This window comes from Tachysurus fulvidraco, chromosome 4 (genome assembly GCF_022655615.1).
Source record: "Tachysurus fulvidraco isolate hzauxx_2018 chromosome 4, HZAU_PFXX_2.0, whole genome shotgun sequence".
Taxonomy (NCBI): Eukaryota; Metazoa; Chordata; class Actinopteri; order Siluriformes; family Bagridae; genus Tachysurus; species Tachysurus fulvidraco.
Window position 1 is genome coordinate 31,122,999 of NC_062521.1, and position 18,575 is coordinate 31,141,573.

General features: G+C 37.0%; 1 protein-coding gene across 50 annotated transcripts in view; it reads left to right on the forward strand.

Moving 5' to 3' along the window:
- The first annotated feature begins 1,835 nt into the window (after positions 1 to 1,835).
- The window catches only part of LOC113646538 (uncharacterized threonine-rich GPI-anchored glycoprotein PJ4664.02-like), a 54,712-nt gene continuing 37,972 nt past the window's right edge, over positions 1,836 to 18,575 (forward strand). For 48 of the 50 annotated variants that reach the window (XM_047812312.1, XM_047812336.1, XM_047812335.1 and 45 more), the window contains exons 1-43: positions 1,837 to 1,967; positions 2,473 to 2,525; positions 2,713 to 2,752; positions 2,872 to 3,147; positions 3,241 to 3,395; positions 3,530 to 3,648; positions 3,908 to 3,969; positions 4,058 to 4,137; positions 4,263 to 4,356; positions 4,693 to 4,865; positions 5,446 to 5,561; positions 5,676 to 5,737; positions 5,833 to 6,236; positions 6,321 to 6,442; positions 6,653 to 6,717; positions 6,806 to 6,906; positions 7,000 to 7,054; positions 7,383 to 7,561; positions 7,641 to 7,762; positions 7,874 to 7,935; positions 8,033 to 8,182; positions 8,338 to 8,489; positions 8,605 to 8,726; positions 10,242 to 10,303; positions 10,402 to 10,472; positions 10,603 to 10,669; positions 10,771 to 10,922; positions 11,038 to 11,159; positions 12,674 to 12,735; positions 12,834 to 12,904; positions 13,035 to 13,101; positions 13,203 to 13,354; positions 13,470 to 13,591; positions 15,105 to 15,166; positions 15,265 to 15,335; positions 15,466 to 15,532; positions 15,634 to 15,785; positions 15,901 to 16,022; positions 17,537 to 17,598; positions 17,697 to 17,767; positions 17,898 to 17,964; positions 18,066 to 18,217; positions 18,333 to 18,454. In XM_047812312.1, the coding sequence (XP_047668268.1) occupies positions 1,939 to 1,967; positions 2,473 to 2,525; positions 2,713 to 2,752; positions 2,872 to 3,147; positions 3,241 to 3,395; positions 3,530 to 3,648; positions 3,908 to 3,969; positions 4,058 to 4,137; positions 4,263 to 4,356; positions 4,693 to 4,865; positions 5,446 to 5,561; positions 5,676 to 5,737; positions 5,833 to 6,236; positions 6,321 to 6,442; positions 6,653 to 6,717; positions 6,806 to 6,906; positions 7,000 to 7,054; positions 7,383 to 7,561; positions 7,641 to 7,762; positions 7,874 to 7,935; positions 8,033 to 8,182; positions 8,338 to 8,489; positions 8,605 to 8,726; positions 10,242 to 10,303; positions 10,402 to 10,472; positions 10,603 to 10,669; positions 10,771 to 10,922; positions 11,038 to 11,159; positions 12,674 to 12,735; positions 12,834 to 12,904; positions 13,035 to 13,101; positions 13,203 to 13,354; positions 13,470 to 13,591; positions 15,105 to 15,166; positions 15,265 to 15,335; positions 15,466 to 15,532; positions 15,634 to 15,785; positions 15,901 to 16,022; positions 17,537 to 17,598; positions 17,697 to 17,767; positions 17,898 to 17,964; positions 18,066 to 18,217; positions 18,333 to 18,454 (4,689 nt within the window). In that variant the 5' untranslated portion in view covers positions 1,837 to 1,938. Of the gene's footprint in view, positions 1,968 to 2,472; positions 2,526 to 2,712; positions 2,753 to 2,871; positions 3,148 to 3,240; positions 3,396 to 3,529; positions 3,649 to 3,907; positions 3,970 to 4,057; positions 4,138 to 4,262; positions 4,357 to 4,692; positions 4,866 to 5,445; positions 5,562 to 5,675; positions 5,738 to 5,832; positions 6,237 to 6,320; positions 6,443 to 6,652; positions 6,718 to 6,805; positions 6,907 to 6,999; positions 7,055 to 7,382; positions 7,562 to 7,640; positions 7,763 to 7,873; positions 7,936 to 8,032; positions 8,183 to 8,337; positions 8,490 to 8,604; positions 8,727 to 10,241; positions 10,304 to 10,401; positions 10,473 to 10,602; positions 10,670 to 10,770; positions 10,923 to 11,037; positions 11,160 to 12,673; positions 12,736 to 12,833; positions 12,905 to 13,034; positions 13,102 to 13,202; positions 13,355 to 13,469; positions 13,592 to 15,104; positions 15,167 to 15,264; positions 15,336 to 15,465; positions 15,533 to 15,633; positions 15,786 to 15,900; positions 16,023 to 17,536; positions 17,599 to 17,696; positions 17,768 to 17,897; positions 17,965 to 18,065; positions 18,218 to 18,332; positions 18,455 to 18,575 lie in introns of all 50 variants that reach the window. The other 2 variants (XM_047812339.1, XM_047812361.1) reach the window with 2 other exon arrangements.

Consider the following 18,575-nt stretch of genomic DNA (forward strand, 5'->3'; position numbering starts at 1 on the left):
TAAAGTCATGTTACTGAACAATACATACACTGGCACTTCCAGTGAGCAACGTCATTAGAGGTCAACAGATCTTTTTTCTTTCATACAATATGTGAATGGTGACCTGCGTCCTTCCTATCAAGTATTAGCAGCATCTATTCAAATAAATATTGACGCAAGATCTATCGGGTGGTGGCACATGTTTTTCATATTTTCCAATTATTATGTTAATTATTCAATTATTTGCTAAGACTGACAGAGTAATTACTTGAGCGGGTGGGGCATAATTATAATTCTGGGAGTGCTGCTGCATATTCTCTGACAGTGACATGACAGGTTTTTTTGTTTTTCTTAAGACAGTTTTGACCATTTGTTAGTTGTTCTTCTTCATCCTGCAGGCTCTAGTACTATTTGAATATATTGCTGAACCCTAAATAAAAGAATTAGAAAAAATACATCACATGAACAAAAATAATTATTTAAATTCTGCCTCCTCGATATGACTTCATTTTTCAGACACCCTTATCAAGAGCCAGCACTTTTTAATATTCATAAATATAGTTTAAAGTGAGATATATTGCAGACTGTTGCTAGAAATGCTCACTATGATTCTTCATAAGTTACCAAGATTGAAGATTTCAATAAAACCTACTACAATTACAAGCTGTGCTTGAGATAAAATGCTAATTAACTATCAATTAGGGTAAGTAAGAATGGTATGTGAGAAAAATACATGGGAACTTATACTGATTTATATAGAAGACACTGACATTGCAAACAGAACAAAATACTTTGATATTAACTATGGCTGTAAACAAAAACTGTGGAAATAAAAAGGAAGACGTTGTTGTGTAAAACGATCACCTTTACATGTATATACCTTTATCGTTTAAATAATTTGTGTAAATGTGTTACATGAATGACATGCAGCTTTTTTTCAGCAAATTTGTGTGTAACAAAAGATTCTACTTCCAAAGCGTCAACAGTCTAATTTAAGCACACTGTAATTAGATCTATTAAATTTGATCTTTTCAATATACTGTACACACACCTTAAAGCACCTATTTGCCCCAATGGAAACCTACCCAGTCTTTGTGTCTTAAAGAAATAACTTCAAATCCATATAATTGTATTGTTCAGAACAATAAAAAGTACAAAAAAAAAAAATTACAGTTCATCCACAGTGGAATGTGTACTAAATATGATACATTAGATAAAACAAGGTTTAGTTAAAAAAATTTTTATTCAAATACTCATTATAATCACTATATTCCATGTGACTGAAATATAGTATAGGGAAAAATTATATATCTTTTTTTTTTAAGAAAACAAAACATCTTTGATTTATGATATGTACTCCACCCTAAAGAGATAGTTGAGGAGTGGCAACAAATATGCCAGATGGAGATAATAAGATAAAGTGTGGAGCTAATTTTAAGATTATTCAATTTCTCAAAAAAGAAAATATCTGCAGAGTTTCTAGGTATATCTGCCATGTTGACAACTTTTCAAATTTTAAGTATGAAGAAAGTGTATTTCTATTACATATTTAGATATTAAGAATATAAGACTTTTTAGATTTCTTCTTTTGTTCTAATTTCAAAATGACTCACAAATAAGACATCATCTCAGGGCGTGCAAAATTAAATTGTATAGAATTTGTTACTAGGTAGTAATCTCTTTAATATAATTCCGCATACTTCACATACTTCACATTGTCTTCGTCATCTTTTGATCTTGCCTTTTGATCTTCACTATCTGGACTTACACCTGTTATTGTTCAGGTGAGCAAACCCAGCTAATTTGTTTCATTAACGCAATTGAGGAAGCGACCAACCCCTTGTTGACGTTACAGCTACAACCACCAATTTTGTTAAAACACCTTTCAAGACAGAGTGTGTTATCTTTACGACAATTCGCTGAGTGTTATACAGTGGACAAATTATTGCTCAAAAGTGGATGGTTATGACTTTGGAGAATAAACGAAGGTAACACAATTTTGCTGTCTTTTAGATTACTGTTGCAGTTAATTCTGATGTTTTAATTTATTTAGATGTGGTATTCATTTCCCAATATGTAGCACATCAAAATCATAGATTATTCACTGTAAAGTGGCTTGTGTTTTCTGCGTCACAACAGCTATTGGTTTGACATTTGTTTTTATTTGAAATTGATAGAAACATATTTAAGATTCACAATGAATTACAAAGTAAAAAATAAATTTAAATTTTTTTGACTACTGAATTCTCGTTTGCTTAAATCTGCTTAAATTTGCTTAAACGAGTCCAGCATGCTCTAGCATATTAAATGTAAATAAAAAAATGTATATTCTATAGCACATATATTATAGTGGAAATTTTTGTCATCATTCAATTTAAAATCATAATTAGAAAATTAAGTTTCAGTGATAGATGATTTAACAATGAAAAAGCAGAAAAGTTTAAATAAAGTTTCATATTAAAATAAAGTTTAATATTGTTGTTATATCAATAGGTTTGCCTTCTCTAAAAATCATGGCACCAGAAAAACAACACTTCTCACCATATGTAAGTCATTTAACATTAGTTACAAATCCTGTACACCACTTTTTGAATTAATGGTTTAGTTTCATGGTTTTCTTGATAATTTCTTCTGGATTCATTATGTTTGTGTGACAATGAGTGTAAACTCAAGCTTCAATATATCAATAATATATATATAAACATATATATATTAACATTCTTTGTGTGACAGTGTGTGTATGGTGGGTGCTTACCTGGACTGGTGCCCAAGCGTAAGTACTTTTTTGTTGCATGTGAACTTATTGCTTGAATACTGGTAAAAATGGGAGTGAAATGTCAGTGGTTAAAGTATATCAATAAACAGTATTTCCTATAACAAATCCCTCTGCAGGACAAGAAAATGGCAGAATCCTGAGACTTCTGAAATGGAAGACATGAGGACGAAGGATCCTGTTACACAAAACAAAAATGTACGGAAAGAAACGCATGAAGAAAATTCACATCATCCTTCATATTTTGCAAATGCTGGAACTACTGGATCTAATTCTCATAGAAAAACAACTGTATCATCAGTCAGTACTGCAGCAACAACACAAGCAACAAGCAGTAGAACAACAAGGACTACAAGACCTAATAGTAATTCATCATTGAACAACACTCCCTCAAAGTATGTTCAACATCTGTTATGTATTTAATAGATAATTGAAATAGACGATTATCAACATCGGATAACACTCGATATAACAATTTGTGTTTCCAGACCTGATTTACCTACAGTCATCGCAAAGCTGGTGTTCAACTGCTCATTTCCTGTTCCCAGTGAGAGTTTGGTCCTCAATGCTATTGCAACTCTGCTAAACTCTCGATCTTCCAGCATCTCGAATACTGTGAAAGTGCTAGGCTTCTTCTATACCAGTATGTTCTCATTTCTAATGGTACCCTGCATCGACAAACATCTATTTCTCTGTCATTTCCATATGAAACTTATGTCTGTGTCAACCATACTGAAGGCAAAGCAGAAAGAAAATGATAATCGTTTTGCTCCACAGACACTTCAGGCGACTCCTATGAAGTTGTTTTCATAATGTCTGTCAATGTCACCATGCCAGACGACTTTGGACACAGGAAAAATATCAACAAGCAAATCCAAAAATCTATCGACAACACAGTAAGTAAACGTAGCTACCTGTGTAAGATGTTGATCTGCTGTATTAAATAAACATTAGATACAAAAATGTAGACTCACCAGTGATTTGTAAAATCAATTGGATTTAAAATTCACATTACCAGAAGAATATTTTTGGTTTTCTAAAAAGAAAAGAAATGTTTTTCACTTTTCACACAATACGTAGACCATTTTAATCAGACAGGTGTACTTTTATGTGCTATGGCAACTACTTGTAGAATTAATTTATTTTCATCTCCAGCTGAACAGGTTATTAAATGAACCAAAAGCAGAATCGTTTGAATCCCAGAGCACCTCCTTCAGGTGAGTTCAAGAAGGCATTGATTAAATAAACCAAACTGTGAAGTAAATTGTATGATTGTCATATTTACAGTTTGCTCTGTTCTTACAGGGATTTGGAAATTGATATAGAGTACAGCTTTGGATGTGGGCATTACAAACCTCCAGTCAGCTTCCTAAATGAACTCAGTGGTATGTTATACCACAGATTCATACTTTATAAATGGAGAACACAAATAAAATATATAATAAAAACAATTGTTCCATTAATTGTACCAATTATTAAAGCTGGTTCCTTGTAATGTGTCCTACAACAGCTTCTGAAACAACTACAACACAGGTGGAGAACAACAACCCAACAACAAAAGAACACACAACATTTACTCCAACACCTACAGGAAATACAAACATGTATGCTCAAGCTCATTTAAATGTGGCCAAAACTTTGTGCACACCTGATCTTCACACCCATGTCTGTGTGAATCATCCCATTCTAGATTTATTCCCCCTTTGCTGTTACAATAAGCTTGAATTACAAAGAACCACACATGGGTGTGGTGGTGAGAGGTCGACATATTTTAGGTCATACAGTTATTTAATGGATGTTTTTTAATATATTCTGAATTGTCTTTGTAAAACAGTTTAATAATAGTGGATTTTATTAGAACTATTTTCATTAGGACTATTTTTATTGACTATTAATATTATTATTTTAGTAATCACTTCTCATGTTGTCTCCTCTTTTAGACCCAAAGCTATTGTGATTCACATTAAAATTGAGTTCACGGACCTGACCATTGTACCAAGTGAGGATGAGGTTCTTACAACTATTGATGCTGAATGGAACATTAGAAAAACTAGAGAGCTTGGAACACAAATACCAGAAAATGCTGTCAGCATACAGGGCATCTCCTATGAGAGTAAGTTTCTTGCTTATGATGTAATAAAATAAATCCATATTCCAGCAACATAGTGGTACAGGTTGCATTGCCACCTCACAGATCAAGGGCCTCCTGTCTGTGTTATGTTTTGGATATTATTCTTATATCAGTGTGGGTTACCTCTGGGTTCTCTCACATCTCCACAAAACATTTCAACTGGCATGAATTAAATTGTGTACTCCTGCTTCACACCATATATTCCTAGGATAAACTGCCACCCTGCCATGGATTAAGCTCTTACTTAATATGTACAAATAATTGAATTTCCAGGTTCCATTTGGGCCCATCATTAATATATTTTACCAGGGTAATGTCTGCAAAAATCTATTTGAATTTTACAATGAATTGTAAATTTTATTAGTAACATACACAATCGTACAGTACACAGTACAAAATGTAGTGAAATGTTGTATGACTGATCTGAAAAAAATAGCTCATTTAGTTAAAAGAACAAAATGTCTTTTCGACTCCATCTTGGATAATGGGCTTATAGTATTTTTTCTTTATAGTATATGTTCTATTTTTTAACCCTACATTATATATAACCTTCTTTTTTTAGAAACAGGCAGCAACTCGTACAGTATAGACTTTGAGTACAGGATCAGTAAGGTTCCAGAAAACATTAATCAGGCGTTTGAAACCTACAACTCAATACAAAACACCACGAACCTTCTGGTGAGTAAAAGATACTCTTCTGGTCACACGGTTACAAAATGTTGAAAAATTCTCACTTTTAATTTAAAACAATTGTAACAAGGTATTTAAGTAACATTTGACACTTATATACAGCTGAGCTCAATCTTAAATGGCCCAAATCCTGGACAATTTACCTACCCACAAGTAACGTTCAGGTATGTGATAAGTCACCACTCACTGTTACTTTTTCAGTACAAATAAAAATTGTGCACATGATTATTCTGTTAAATTTGATTTTTCTTAATTTTAGTGGCAACTCCACCACAATTGTAGCCTTTCAAGTGTATGTGTTTAATGAGAACGATATCAAGACACCAAGTGGACTTCTTGTTCCGCTTCTCATAATCAATGGTCATGCACCTACAACTGCACCTACAACTACAGCTACAACTACAACTACACCTACAACTACAGCTACAACTACACCTACAACTACAGCTACAACTACAACTACAACTGTTCCAGCTACCATTTCACTACATCGGCAAACCCCCTCCACAACTACATCAGCTGAGATTCTCACCAGACTGGTGTTCAGCAATTCGTCTCCCTTACCCTGTGAGAGTATGGTCATCAGTGCTATCCAAACTCTGTTGAAGAATCAAGGCATAACATTTCCTGACAAAGTAATAGTGATGAACTACACCTATGAGAGTAAGCTTTTCTTTCTATTCAATAATATGTTGTCACTGAATAATGCCTGAGCAAGAGAAACTAAGAATTTACTATCTTCCACAGAAATTTCTGACACTTCCTATGCTATCAATATCACATTTAATATGACTAATATCAGAATGCATGGGAATGATGCCTGCAGGAAAGAATTAGGAGACAACATCAAGAGCTCTGTCAACAATGCAGTGAGTATACATAAGCAATATGTTCAATATTTTCTTTTTTTACACTGTTAGCATCGAATCCCACATCACAGACACCACACTAATGATTCCCACATCACAGAGTAATTAGTTCATTCAATTTGAATACATTTTTGCTGACTTTGGAATATCTTACGTTGTACAGTTATATGTATATCATAATAGATTTTAACACATTTTTTTTCTCTTCAGATTAATGAACTTCTAAACAAGCCTGTTGCAAAACCATTTGAAGAAGTGAATTTCGATTTCAGCGGGTAAGTTCAAAAAATGTATTTTACGCTGTGAATCTTATTGTATTCAAATCAGCATCATGACATAATGTCTTTATTCTGTTCTTAACAGCTGCTCACAAAAACCAATTCATACTTATATGGAATACAGTTTCCATGATGGAACTAATTTAACACCAGCCAGGTTCATCAAAGAGCTTGGGACACAGAGTGGTAGGTTACAGCACAACTATTTTTTTAATTGTTGATCCTATGCAGTGCCTGTGAAAGCCCCTGGTCTATTATTATGCATTGTTTTTCTTCTAGATTCAGCTTGTCCTAAAAGCAATCCAGTTATACCCACTGACCATCCTTCAACAATGTAGGTGTAAATTCTCCAGTCTATATATAATTATGGTCTACATATTGATCATTGATTTAACTAAAAACAATAACAATATATATAATATTTTTAAGTTCAGAAGAATTTCACAGACAGTCTACATAAAGCTGTATTGCTGTAAATCTGAACGAATTATGATTAACACGACGGACTATATATATATATGTGTGTGTGTGTGTGTGTGTGTGTGTGTGAGTATTGGTTACTGAAACAGTAGTAGTTCTCTGTTCCATTGATCATATCATATCATTCTCCAGGCATTTTAATAGTAACTTCTCATTACTTCTTATGTTCACTCCTCTTTCAGAATTGGAGACGTATACATTTTTATAACAGTTATATTTGAGAACTTGACTAATGTACCTACTGAAGCTGAGGTTGTCAGTGCTGCTAATGCTCTCCTGGAGTCCAAAATCAGAACAAAGAGAGATCTTGACACACAAATACTGAATGAACCTGTCAGCATAAAGAACATCACTTATCAAAGTAAGTCTCTTTTCTGATTAGTCATCCATGAAGTAAAAACTTTTTTAGCAGAAAAACTTCAATCAATCTCTCCTTTTAGAAACGGGAAGCAACTCGTACAGTATCGACTTTGCATTTCAAATTAGCAATGTGAGCATAGCTATACTGCTAGATCAGAGGAACCAAACATATGACTTAATACAATACAAAATCAACAGCCTGGTGAGTAAAATATATTGTTGTGTGTCAGAAAGTAATTTCATGTTACAATAAAACTTGAATACAGCTAATGCAACAGATAGTTATTAAATAAAAAAATTCTATTATTTTCAGATGAATACAATCTTGAATTACGCAACTGCCGCATCAGTTAACTTCACACAAGCAAACTACCAGTAACTGATGACAGAAACTTTCTTTGATTTTTATGCATATTTCTACATAATAAAACTTGAACTGTATTAATTCAGATTTTAATTTCCTACATTTCAGGGGTAATGGTTCAGTAATAAATGCATTTCAAACATATATCTATAAGGAAGGTGATATCAATTCACCAAGTATGTTTCTTCATCAACTACTCATACTTCATAACAAGACACCTCCTGCCACAACCACAACTGGATCACATTTGATTCCTATGTAAGTACATGCAGAAGAGATTAATGCCCAAATTTCTGTGTGAAATTTTTCATAGAGCTCTCCACCAACAATGTTCTTGAGAAGATTGCACTTCCAAATTTCTCCAGAAAAACAAATTTGACACAATTAAAATGATGTTTTTGTTCCCCCTTTAGTGATTGTTCAGGTGTGGTTCAAACCAGACTGGTGTTCAACTTGTCCTCTTCTGCCCTCAATGTGAGTGAGGTCTTCAGTAAAATTGCAGCTCTGAACTCTACACTCAAAAACATCACTGAGCATGTTACAGTGCTGAACATCACCTATGAGGGTATGTTCTCCGTTCTTATAGTACTATACATTTAAATCTCAATATTCATTTTCACTTTCTAATAAAATCTGTAACTCCAACAATTGTACTGAAGAACATTTCTTTTATTCCACAGGAATTTCAAACATCTCCACCACAGTTACCATTCTATTCAAAGTCTGTGATATCGACAAGCCCACAGGCCAGGACCACAAGAATACAACCTACAACCCAGTGGGGAGCACCATCAATGACATCGTGAGTGACTTTCAGCATGTGTTTATTATATCGCGTTCATCTTATCAGAATTTATTTTTTCCTCTAATCCATTTCATACCTGAACGAAACTCATCGTAGTCTCAGATGTGGTGTGGAACATTACAAGGCTTGTACAATGAAACCGATAACCTTGGTTTACGTCAACAAAAGATTAATAGTACGGTGTAAAGACTCATTTTGCAGTGATACAGCACCGACTCATCTTGTAAATAGAAATAACAATCATACACTGGTTAGAAGGGTTCTTACCCAATCCTCGTGCAGAACAGTGGCCATGATGCGGGTAAAAAAAAAAAAGATTTCTGACTCGCTCCTCCAAAACACACCAAAGTGGCTCAACAATATTCAGATCTGTTGACTGTGCAGGCCACAGGAGAGTTTCGACATCACTTTCGTTTTCATCAGACCACTTTGTCACCGGTCTTGATCTGTCCATTAGTGCATTATCATCAACATACAAGATACTTTCTTCTAGGTTCGATGTTTGAACCTCTGGTTGCACATGATCCTCCATCTAGTCCAAGTAGTGGGTTTAGGGAATGCCATGATATCGGAGCCTGAACCACCACTGATTCACTGCTGTGCTTGACTTTGGGTATGCAGCAGTCAGGTTGAAAAGATTCTTTTGGGATTCTCCACATAGTAAAAATCCTGGATTTGGGAAAGACAGTGAAGACATCAGAAAACAATACATGTTTCACCTTGTACACCACCCAAGATGTCTGTTGGTGTCACCACTGAAACAGACACTTGGCACTGACACGACTGACCAAAGGTTTGGCTAGAGAAGCCCAGACATGAATTTTGACCCTGTAGGGCTTCTGACAAACAGTTTTGGTGGAAACAGAAGGGTGGAGGTGTGCATTGAAATCTGCAGAGAGTTGGGCAGTTGTGGTTTGAAGTTTTATGGATACAATCAGGGTTTGTACCCAGGCATCCTTTTCAAACAGCTTCCTCTTGCATGGACAGTTACTCCTGTTGGGTGTGATCGGACTTTTGCGGAGGTATCACTCGTTACCGTGGACAACGTGCCTCTCGATTCACCACAAAGACTAGCTATGCTGGTCACGAGTACCAACAAGGCACACACCAACAATTTGTCCTCTTTTGAACTCTGATATGTCTCCCAATATGTTGTGCAGATTGCAATACTTTTTGTACAGCTGTATTACTGCTCTAGTAATTCGACCTTCACACCCTGCTCTTACTTTTGGAATGAGGAATTGGTGAAGATTAGACACCGGGCCATGCAAATATAGGCGAGAATCCTCCAACACTATACTGGCCATTGTCCAGCCCATTTTGCTCAGTAATAATCATAATAAATTTTATTTCATGTCTTCAGAAAAAGAACTTGAAAGCTTTTTAAGTTTGACCAACCCATCGAATTCTGACTGAACCGTCATCTGCTCACAGTTGAAACCCTGATGCTGTCCGATTACATTTGTCAAAGGAGTTCATATTAAAAAATCAATATCTTCATTTTCTCCCCAGGTAAACACACTTCTAAATGATACTGGTGCAGGTCCATTACAGCCCAGTATCACCAACTTCAAGTAAGTTCTTGCAGAAGATTGCACTTCCAAATTTCTCTGTGAAATTCTGATTGTGGAATAAGTTGTATCTTTACAATAATGCTGTCTCTTCATAATAGGAACTCAAAGAATAAAGTTGATGGTTACATGGAATACCATATACCAAGCATCCCGGCTAAGACAGAGAACGGTAGGTTACACCACAATTTCATATCATTGCTTAGCAAAACTATGTGTAATTTCTCTTGCTAATGTTTCTGAATTCATTTATCTTCCATTAAATTGCACTGTAGCTAAAGATTGTTCTGTTGTACACACAGCTCCAACGGTTGCTACAAGCACCACTCCTATGCAGACTACTCCAGGATCTTCTCCCACAACGTACGAGTGAGTCATTTCTTTAATATTTAAATAACATTTACCTTTTTATTAATTTCCAGAAAAACAAATTTGACACAATTAAAATGATGTTTTTGTTCCCCCTTTAGTGATTGTTCAGGTGTGGTTCAAACCAGACTGGTGTTCAACTTGTCCTCTTCTGCCCTCAATGTGAGTGAGGTCTTCAGTAAAATTGCAGCTCTGAACTCTACACTCAAAAACATCACTGAGCATGTTACAGTGCTGAACATCACCTATGAGGGTATGTTCTCCGTTCTTATAGTACTATACATTTAAATCTCAATATTCATTTTCACTTTCTAATAAAATCTGTAACTCCAACAATTGTACTGAAGAACATTTCTTTTATTCCACAGGAATTTCAAACATCTCCACCACAGTTACCATTCTATTCAAAGTCTGTGATATCGACAAGCCCACAGGCCAGGACCACAAGAATACAACCTACAACCCAGTGGGGAGCACCATCAATGACATCGTGAGTGACTTTCAGCATGTGTTTATTATATCGCGTTCATCATATCAGAATTTATTTTTTCCTCTAATCCATTTCATACCTGAACGAAACTCATCGTAGTCTCAGATGTGGTGTGGAACATTACAAGGCTTGTACAATGAAACCGATAACCTTGGTTTACGTCAACAAAAGATTAATAGTACGGTGTAAAGACTCATTTTGCAGTGATACAGCACTGACTCATCTTGTAAATAGAAATAACAATCATACACTGGTTAGAAGGGTTCTTACCCAATCCTCGTGCAGAACAGTGGCCATGATGCGGGTAAAAAAAAAAAGATTTCTGACTCGCTCCTCCAAAACACACCAAAGTGGCTCAATAATATTCAGATCTGTTGACTGTGCAGGCCACAGGAGAGTTTCGACATCACTTTCGTTTTCATCAGACCACTTTGTCACCAGTCTTGATCTGTCCATTAGTGCATTATCATCAACATACAAGATACTTTCTTCTAGGTTAGATGTTTGAACCTCTGGTTGCACATGATCCTCCATCTAGTCCAAGTAGTGGGTTTAGGGAATGCCATGATATCGGAGCCTGAACCACCACTGATTCACTGCTGTGCTTGACTTTGGGTATGCAGCAGTCAGGTTGAAAAGATTCTTTTGGGATTCTCCACATAGTAAAAATCCTGGATTTGGGAAAGACAGTGAAGACATCAGAAAACAATACATGTTTCACCTTGTACACCACCCAAGATGTCTGTTGGTGTCACCACTGAAACAGACATTTGGCACTGACACGACTGACCAAAGGTTTGGCTAGAGAAGCCCAGACATGAATTTTGACCCTGTAGGGCTTCTGACAAACAGTTTTGGTGGAAACAGAAGGGTGGAGGTGTGCATTGAAATCTGCAGAGAGTTGGGCAGGTGTGGTTTGAAGTTTTATGGATACAATCAGGGTTTGTACCCAGGCATCCTTTTCAAACAGCTTCCTCTTGCATGGACAGTTACTCCTGTTGGGTGTGATCGGACTTTTGCGGAGGTATCACTCGTTACCGTGGACAACGTGCCTCTCGATTCACCACAAAGACTAGCTATGCTGGTCACGAGTACCAACAAGGCACACACCAACAATTTGTCCTCTTTTGAACTCTGATATGTCTCCCAATATGTTGTGCAGATTGCAATACTTTTTGTACAGCTGTATTACTGCTCTAGTAATTCGACCTTCACACCCTGCTCTTACTTTTGGAATGAGGAATTGGTGAAGATTAGACACCGGGCCATGCAAATATAGGCGAGAATCCTCCAACACTATACTGGCCATTGTCCAGCCCATTTTGCTCAGTAATAATCATAATAAATTTTATTTCATGTCTTCAGAAAAAGAACTTGAAAGCTTTTTAAGTTTGACCAACCCATCGAATTCTGACTGAACCGTCATCTGCTCACAGTTGAAACCCTGATGCTGTCCGATTACATTTGTCAAAGGAGTTCATATTAAAAAATCAATATCTTCATTTTCTCCCCAGGTAAACACACTTCTAAATGATACTGGTGCAGGTCCATTACAGCCCAGTATCACCAACTTCAAGTAAGTTCTTGCAGAAGATTGCACTTCCAAATTTCTCTGTGAAATTCTGATTGTGGAATAAGTTGTATCTTTACAATAATGCTGTCTCTTCATAATAGGAACTCAAAGAATAAAGTTGATGGTTACATGGAATACCATATACCAAGCATCCCGGCTAAGACAGAGAACGGTAGGTTACACCACAATTTCATATCATTGCTTAGCAAAACTATGTGTAATTTCTCTTGCTAATGTTTCTGAATTCATTTATCTTCCATTAAATTGCACTGTAGCTAAAGATTGTTCTGTTGTACACACAGCTCCAACGGTTGCTACAAGCACCACTCCTATGCAGACTACTCCAGGATCTTCTCCCACAACGTACGAGTGAGTCATTTCTTTAATATTTAAATAACATTTACCTTTTTATTAATTTCCAGAAAAACAAATTTGACACAATTAAAATGATGTTTTTGTTCCCCCTTTAGTGATTGTTCAGGTGTGGTTCAAACCAGACTGGTGTTCAACTTGTCCTCTTCTGCCCTCAATGTGAGTGAGGTCTTCAGTAAAATTGCAGCTCTGAACTCTACACTCAAAAACATCACTGAGCATGTTACAGTGCTGAACATCACCTATGAGGGTATGTTCTCCGTTCTTATAGTACTATACATTTAAATCTCAATATTCATTTTCACTTTCTAATAAAATCTGTAACTCCAACAATTGTACTGAAGAACATTTCTTTTATTCCACAGGAATTTCAAACATCTCCACCACAGTTACCATTCTATTCAAAGTCTGTGATATCGACAAGCCCACAGGCCAGGACCACAAGAATACAACCTACAACCCAGTGGGGAGCACCATCAATGACATCGTGAGTGACTTTCAGCATGTGTTTATTATATCGCGTTCATCATATCAGAATTTATTTTTTCCTCTAATCCATTTCATACCTGACCGAAACTCATCGTAGTCTCAGATGTGGTGTGGAACATTACAAGGCTTGTACAATGAAACCGATAACCTTGGTTTACGTCAACAAAAGATTAATAGTACGGTGTAAAGACTCATTTTGCAGTGATACAGCACTGACTCATCTTGTAAATAGAAATAACAATCATACACTGGTTAGAAGGGTTCTTACCCAATCCTCGTGCAGAACAGTGGCCATGATGCGGGTAAAAAAAAAAGATTTCTGACTCGCTCCTCCAAAACACACCAAAGTGGCTCAATAATATTCAGATCTGTTGACTGTGCAGGCCACAGGAGAGTTTCGACATCACTTTCGTTTTCATCAGACCACTTTGTCACCAGTCTTGATCTGTCCATTAGTGCATTATCATCAACATACAAGATACTTTCTTCTAGGTTCGATGTTTGAACCTCTGGTTGCACATGATCCTCCATCTAGTCCAAGTAGTGGGTTTAGGGAATGCCATGATATCGGAGCCTGAACCACCACTGATTCACTGCTGTGCTTGACTTTGGGTATGCAGCAGTCAGGTTGAAAAGATTCTTTTGGGATTCTCCACATAGTAAAAATCCTGGATTTGGGAAAGACAGTGAAGACATCAGAAAACAATACATGTTTCACCTTGTACACCACCCAAGATGTCTGTTGGTGTCACCACTGAAACAGACACTTGGCACTGACACGACTGACCAAAGGTTTGGCTAGAGAAGCCCAGACATGAATTTTGACCCTGTAGGGCTTCTGACAAACAGTTTTGGTGGAAACAGAAGGGTGGAGGTGTGCATTGAAATCTGCAGAGAGTTGGGCAGTTGTGGTTTGAAGTTTTATGGATACAATCAGGGTTTGTACCCAGGCATCCTTTTCAAACAGCTTCCTCTTGCATGGACAGTTACTCCTGTTGGGTGTGATCGGACTTTTGCGGAGGTATCACTCGTTACCGTGGACAACGTGCCTCTCGATTCACCACAAAGACTAGCTATGCTGGTCACGAGTACCAACAAGGCACACACCAACAATTTGTCCTCTTTTGAACTCTGATATGTCTCCCAATATGTTGTGCAGATTGCAATACTTTTTGTACAGCTGTATTACTGCTCTAGTAATTCGACCTTCACACCCTGCTCTTACTTTTGGAATGAGGAATTGGTGAAGATTAGACACCGGGCCATGCAAATATAGGCGAGAATCCTCCAACACTATACTGGCCATTGTCCAGCCCATTTTGCTCAGTAATAATCATAATAAATTTTATTTCATGTCTTCAGAAAAAGAACTTGAAAGCTTTTTAAGTTTGACCAACCCATCGAATTCTGACTGAACCGTCATCTGCTCACAGTTGAAACCCTGATGCTGTCCGATTACATTTGTCAAAGGAGTTCATATTAAAAAATCAATATCTTCATTTTCTCCCCAGGTAAACACACTTCTAAATGATACTGGTGCAGGTCCATTACAGCCCAGTATCACCAACTTCAAGTAAGTTCTTGCAGAAGATTGCACTTCCAAATTTCTCTGTGAAATTCTGATTGTGGAATAAGTTGTATCTTTACAATAATGCTGTCTCTTCATAATAGGAACTCAAAGAATAAAGTTGATGGTTACATGGAATACCATATACCAAGCATCCCGGCTAAGACAGAGAACGGTAGGTTACACCACAATTTCATATCATTGCTTAGCAAAACTATGTGTAATTTCTCTTGCTAATGTTTCTGAATTCATTTATCTTCCATTAAATTGCACTGTAGCTAAAGATTGTTCTGTTGTACACACAGCTCCAACGGTTGCTACAAGCACCACTCCTATGCAGACTACTCCAGGATCTTCTCCCACAACGTACGAGTGAGTCATTTCTTTAATATTTAAATAACATTTACCTTTTTATTAATTTCCAGAAAAACAAATTTGACACAATTAAAATGATGTTTTTGTTCCCCCTTTAGTGATTGTTCAGGTGTGGTTCAAACCAGACTGGTGTTCAACTTGTCCTCTTCTGCCCTCAATGTGAGTGAGGTCTTCAGTAAAATTGCAGCTCTGAACTCTACACTCAAAAACATCACTGAGCATGTTACAGTGCTGAACATCACCTATGAGGGTATGTTCTCCGTTCTTATAGTACTATACATTTAAATCTCAATATTCATTTTCACTTTCTAATAAAATCTGTAACTCCAACAATTGTACTGAAGAACATTTCTTTTATTCCACAGGAATTTCAAACATCTCCACCACAGTTACCATTCTATTCAAAGTCTGTGATATCGACAAGCCCACAGGCCAGGACCACAAGAATACAACCTACAACCCAGTGGGGAGCACCATCAATGACATCGTGAGTGACTTTCAGCATGTGTTTATTATATCGCGTTCATCATATCAGAATTTATTTTTTCCTCTAATCCATTTCATACCTGAACGAAACTCATCGTAGTCTCAGATGTGGTGTGGAACATTACAAGGCTTGTACAATGAAACCGATAACCTTGGTTTACGTCAACAAAAGATTAATAGTACGGTGTAAAGACTCATTTTGCAGTGATACAGCACTGACTCATCTTGTAAATAGAAATAACAATCATACACTGGTTAGAAGGGTTCTTACCCAATCCTCATGCAGAACAGTGGCCATGATGCGGGTAAAAAAAAAAAGATTTCTGACTCGCTCCTCCAAAACACACCAAAGTGGCTCAATAATATTCAGATCTGTTGACTGTGCAGGCCACAGGAGAGTTTCGACATCACTTTCGTTTTCATCAGACCACTTTGTCACCAGTCTTGATCTGTCCATTAGTGCATTATCATCAACATACAAGATACTTTCTTCTAGGTTCGATGTTTGAACCTCTGGTTGCACATGATCCTCCATCTAGTCCAAGTAGTGGGTTTAGGGAATGCCATGATATCGGAGCCTGAACCACCACTGATTCACTGCTGTGCTTGACTTTGGGTATGCAGCAGTCAGGTTGAAAAGATTCTTTTGGGATTCTCCACATAGTAAAAATCCTGGATTTGGGAAAGACAGTGAAGACATCAGAAAACAATACATGTTTCACCTTGTACACCACCCAAGATGTCTGTTGGTGTCACCACTGAAACAGACATTTGGCACTGACACGACTGACCAAAGGTTTGGCTAGAGAAGCCCAGACATGAATTTTGACCCTGTAGGGCTTCTGACAAACAGTTTTGGTGGAAACAGAAGGGTGGAGGTGTGCATTGAAATCTGCAGAGAGTTGGGCAGGTGTGGTTTGAAGTTTTATGGATACAATCAGGGTTTGTACCCAGGCATCCTTTTCAAACAGCTTCCTCTTGCATGGACAGTTACTCCTGTTGGGTGTGATCGGACTTTTGCGGAGGTATCACTCGTTACCGTGGACAACGTGCCTCTCGATTCACCACAAAGACTAGCTATGCTGGTCACGAGTACCAACAAGGCACACACCAACAATTTGTCCTCTTTTGAACTCTGATATGTCTCCCAATATGTTGTGCAGATTGCAATACTTTTTGTACAGCTGTATTACTGCTCTAGTAATTCGACCTTCACACCCTGCTCTTACTTTTGGAATGAGGAATTGGTGAAGATTAGACACCGGGCCATGCAAATATAGGCGAGAATCCTCCAACACTATACTGGCCATTGTCCAGCCCATTTTGCTCAGTAATAATCATAATAAATTTTATTTCATGTCTTCAGAAAAAGAACTTGAAAGCTTTTTAAGTTTGACCAACCCATCGAATTCTGACTGAACCGTCATCTGCTCACAGTTGAAACCCTGATGCTGTCCGATTACATTTGTCAAAGGAGTTCATATTAAAAAATCAATATCTTCATTTTCTCCCCAGGTAAACACACTTCTAAATGATACTGGTGCAGGTCCATTACAGCCCAGTATCACCAACTTCAAGTAAGTTCTTGCAGAAGATTGCACTTCCAAATTTCTCTGTGAAATTCTGATTGTGGAATAAGTTGTATCTTTACAATAATGCTGTCTCTTCATAATAGGAACTCAAAGAATAAAGTTGATGGTTACATGGAATACCATATACCAAGCATCCCGGCTAAGACAGAGAACGGTAGGTTACACCACAATTTCATATCATTGCTTAGCAAAACTATGTGTAATTTCTCTTGCTAATGTTTCTGAATTCATTTATCTTCCATTAAATTGCACTGTAGCTAAAGATTGTTCTGTTGTACACACAGCTCCAACGGTTGCTACAAGCACCACTCCTATGCAGACTACTCCAGGATCTTCTCCCACAACGTACGAGTGAGTCATTTCTTTAATATTTAAATAACATTTACCTTTTTATTAATTTCCAGAAAAACAAATTTGACACAATTAAAATGATGTTTTTGTTCCCCCTTTAGTGATTGTTCAGGTGTGGTTCAAACCAGACTGGTGTTCAACTTGTCCTCTTCTGCCCTCAATGTGAGTGAGGTCTTCAGTAAAATTGCAGCTCTGAACTCTACACTCAAAAACATCACTGAGCATGTTACAGTGCTGAACATCACCTATGAGGGTATGTTCTCCGTTCTTATAGTACTATACATTTAAATCTCAATATTCATTTTCACTTTCTAATAAAATCTGTAACTCCAACAATTGTACTGAAGAACATTTCTTTTATTCCACAGGAATTTCAAACATCTCCACCACAGTTACCATTCTATTCAAAGTCTGTGATATCGACAAGCCCACAGGCCAGGACCACAAGAATACAACCTACAACCCAGTGGGGAGCACCATCAATGACATCGTGAGTGACTTTCAGCATGTGTTTATTATATCGCGTTCATCATATCAGAATTTATTTTTTCCTCTAATCCATTTCATACCTGACCGAAACTCATCGTAGTCTCAGATGTGGTGTGGAACAT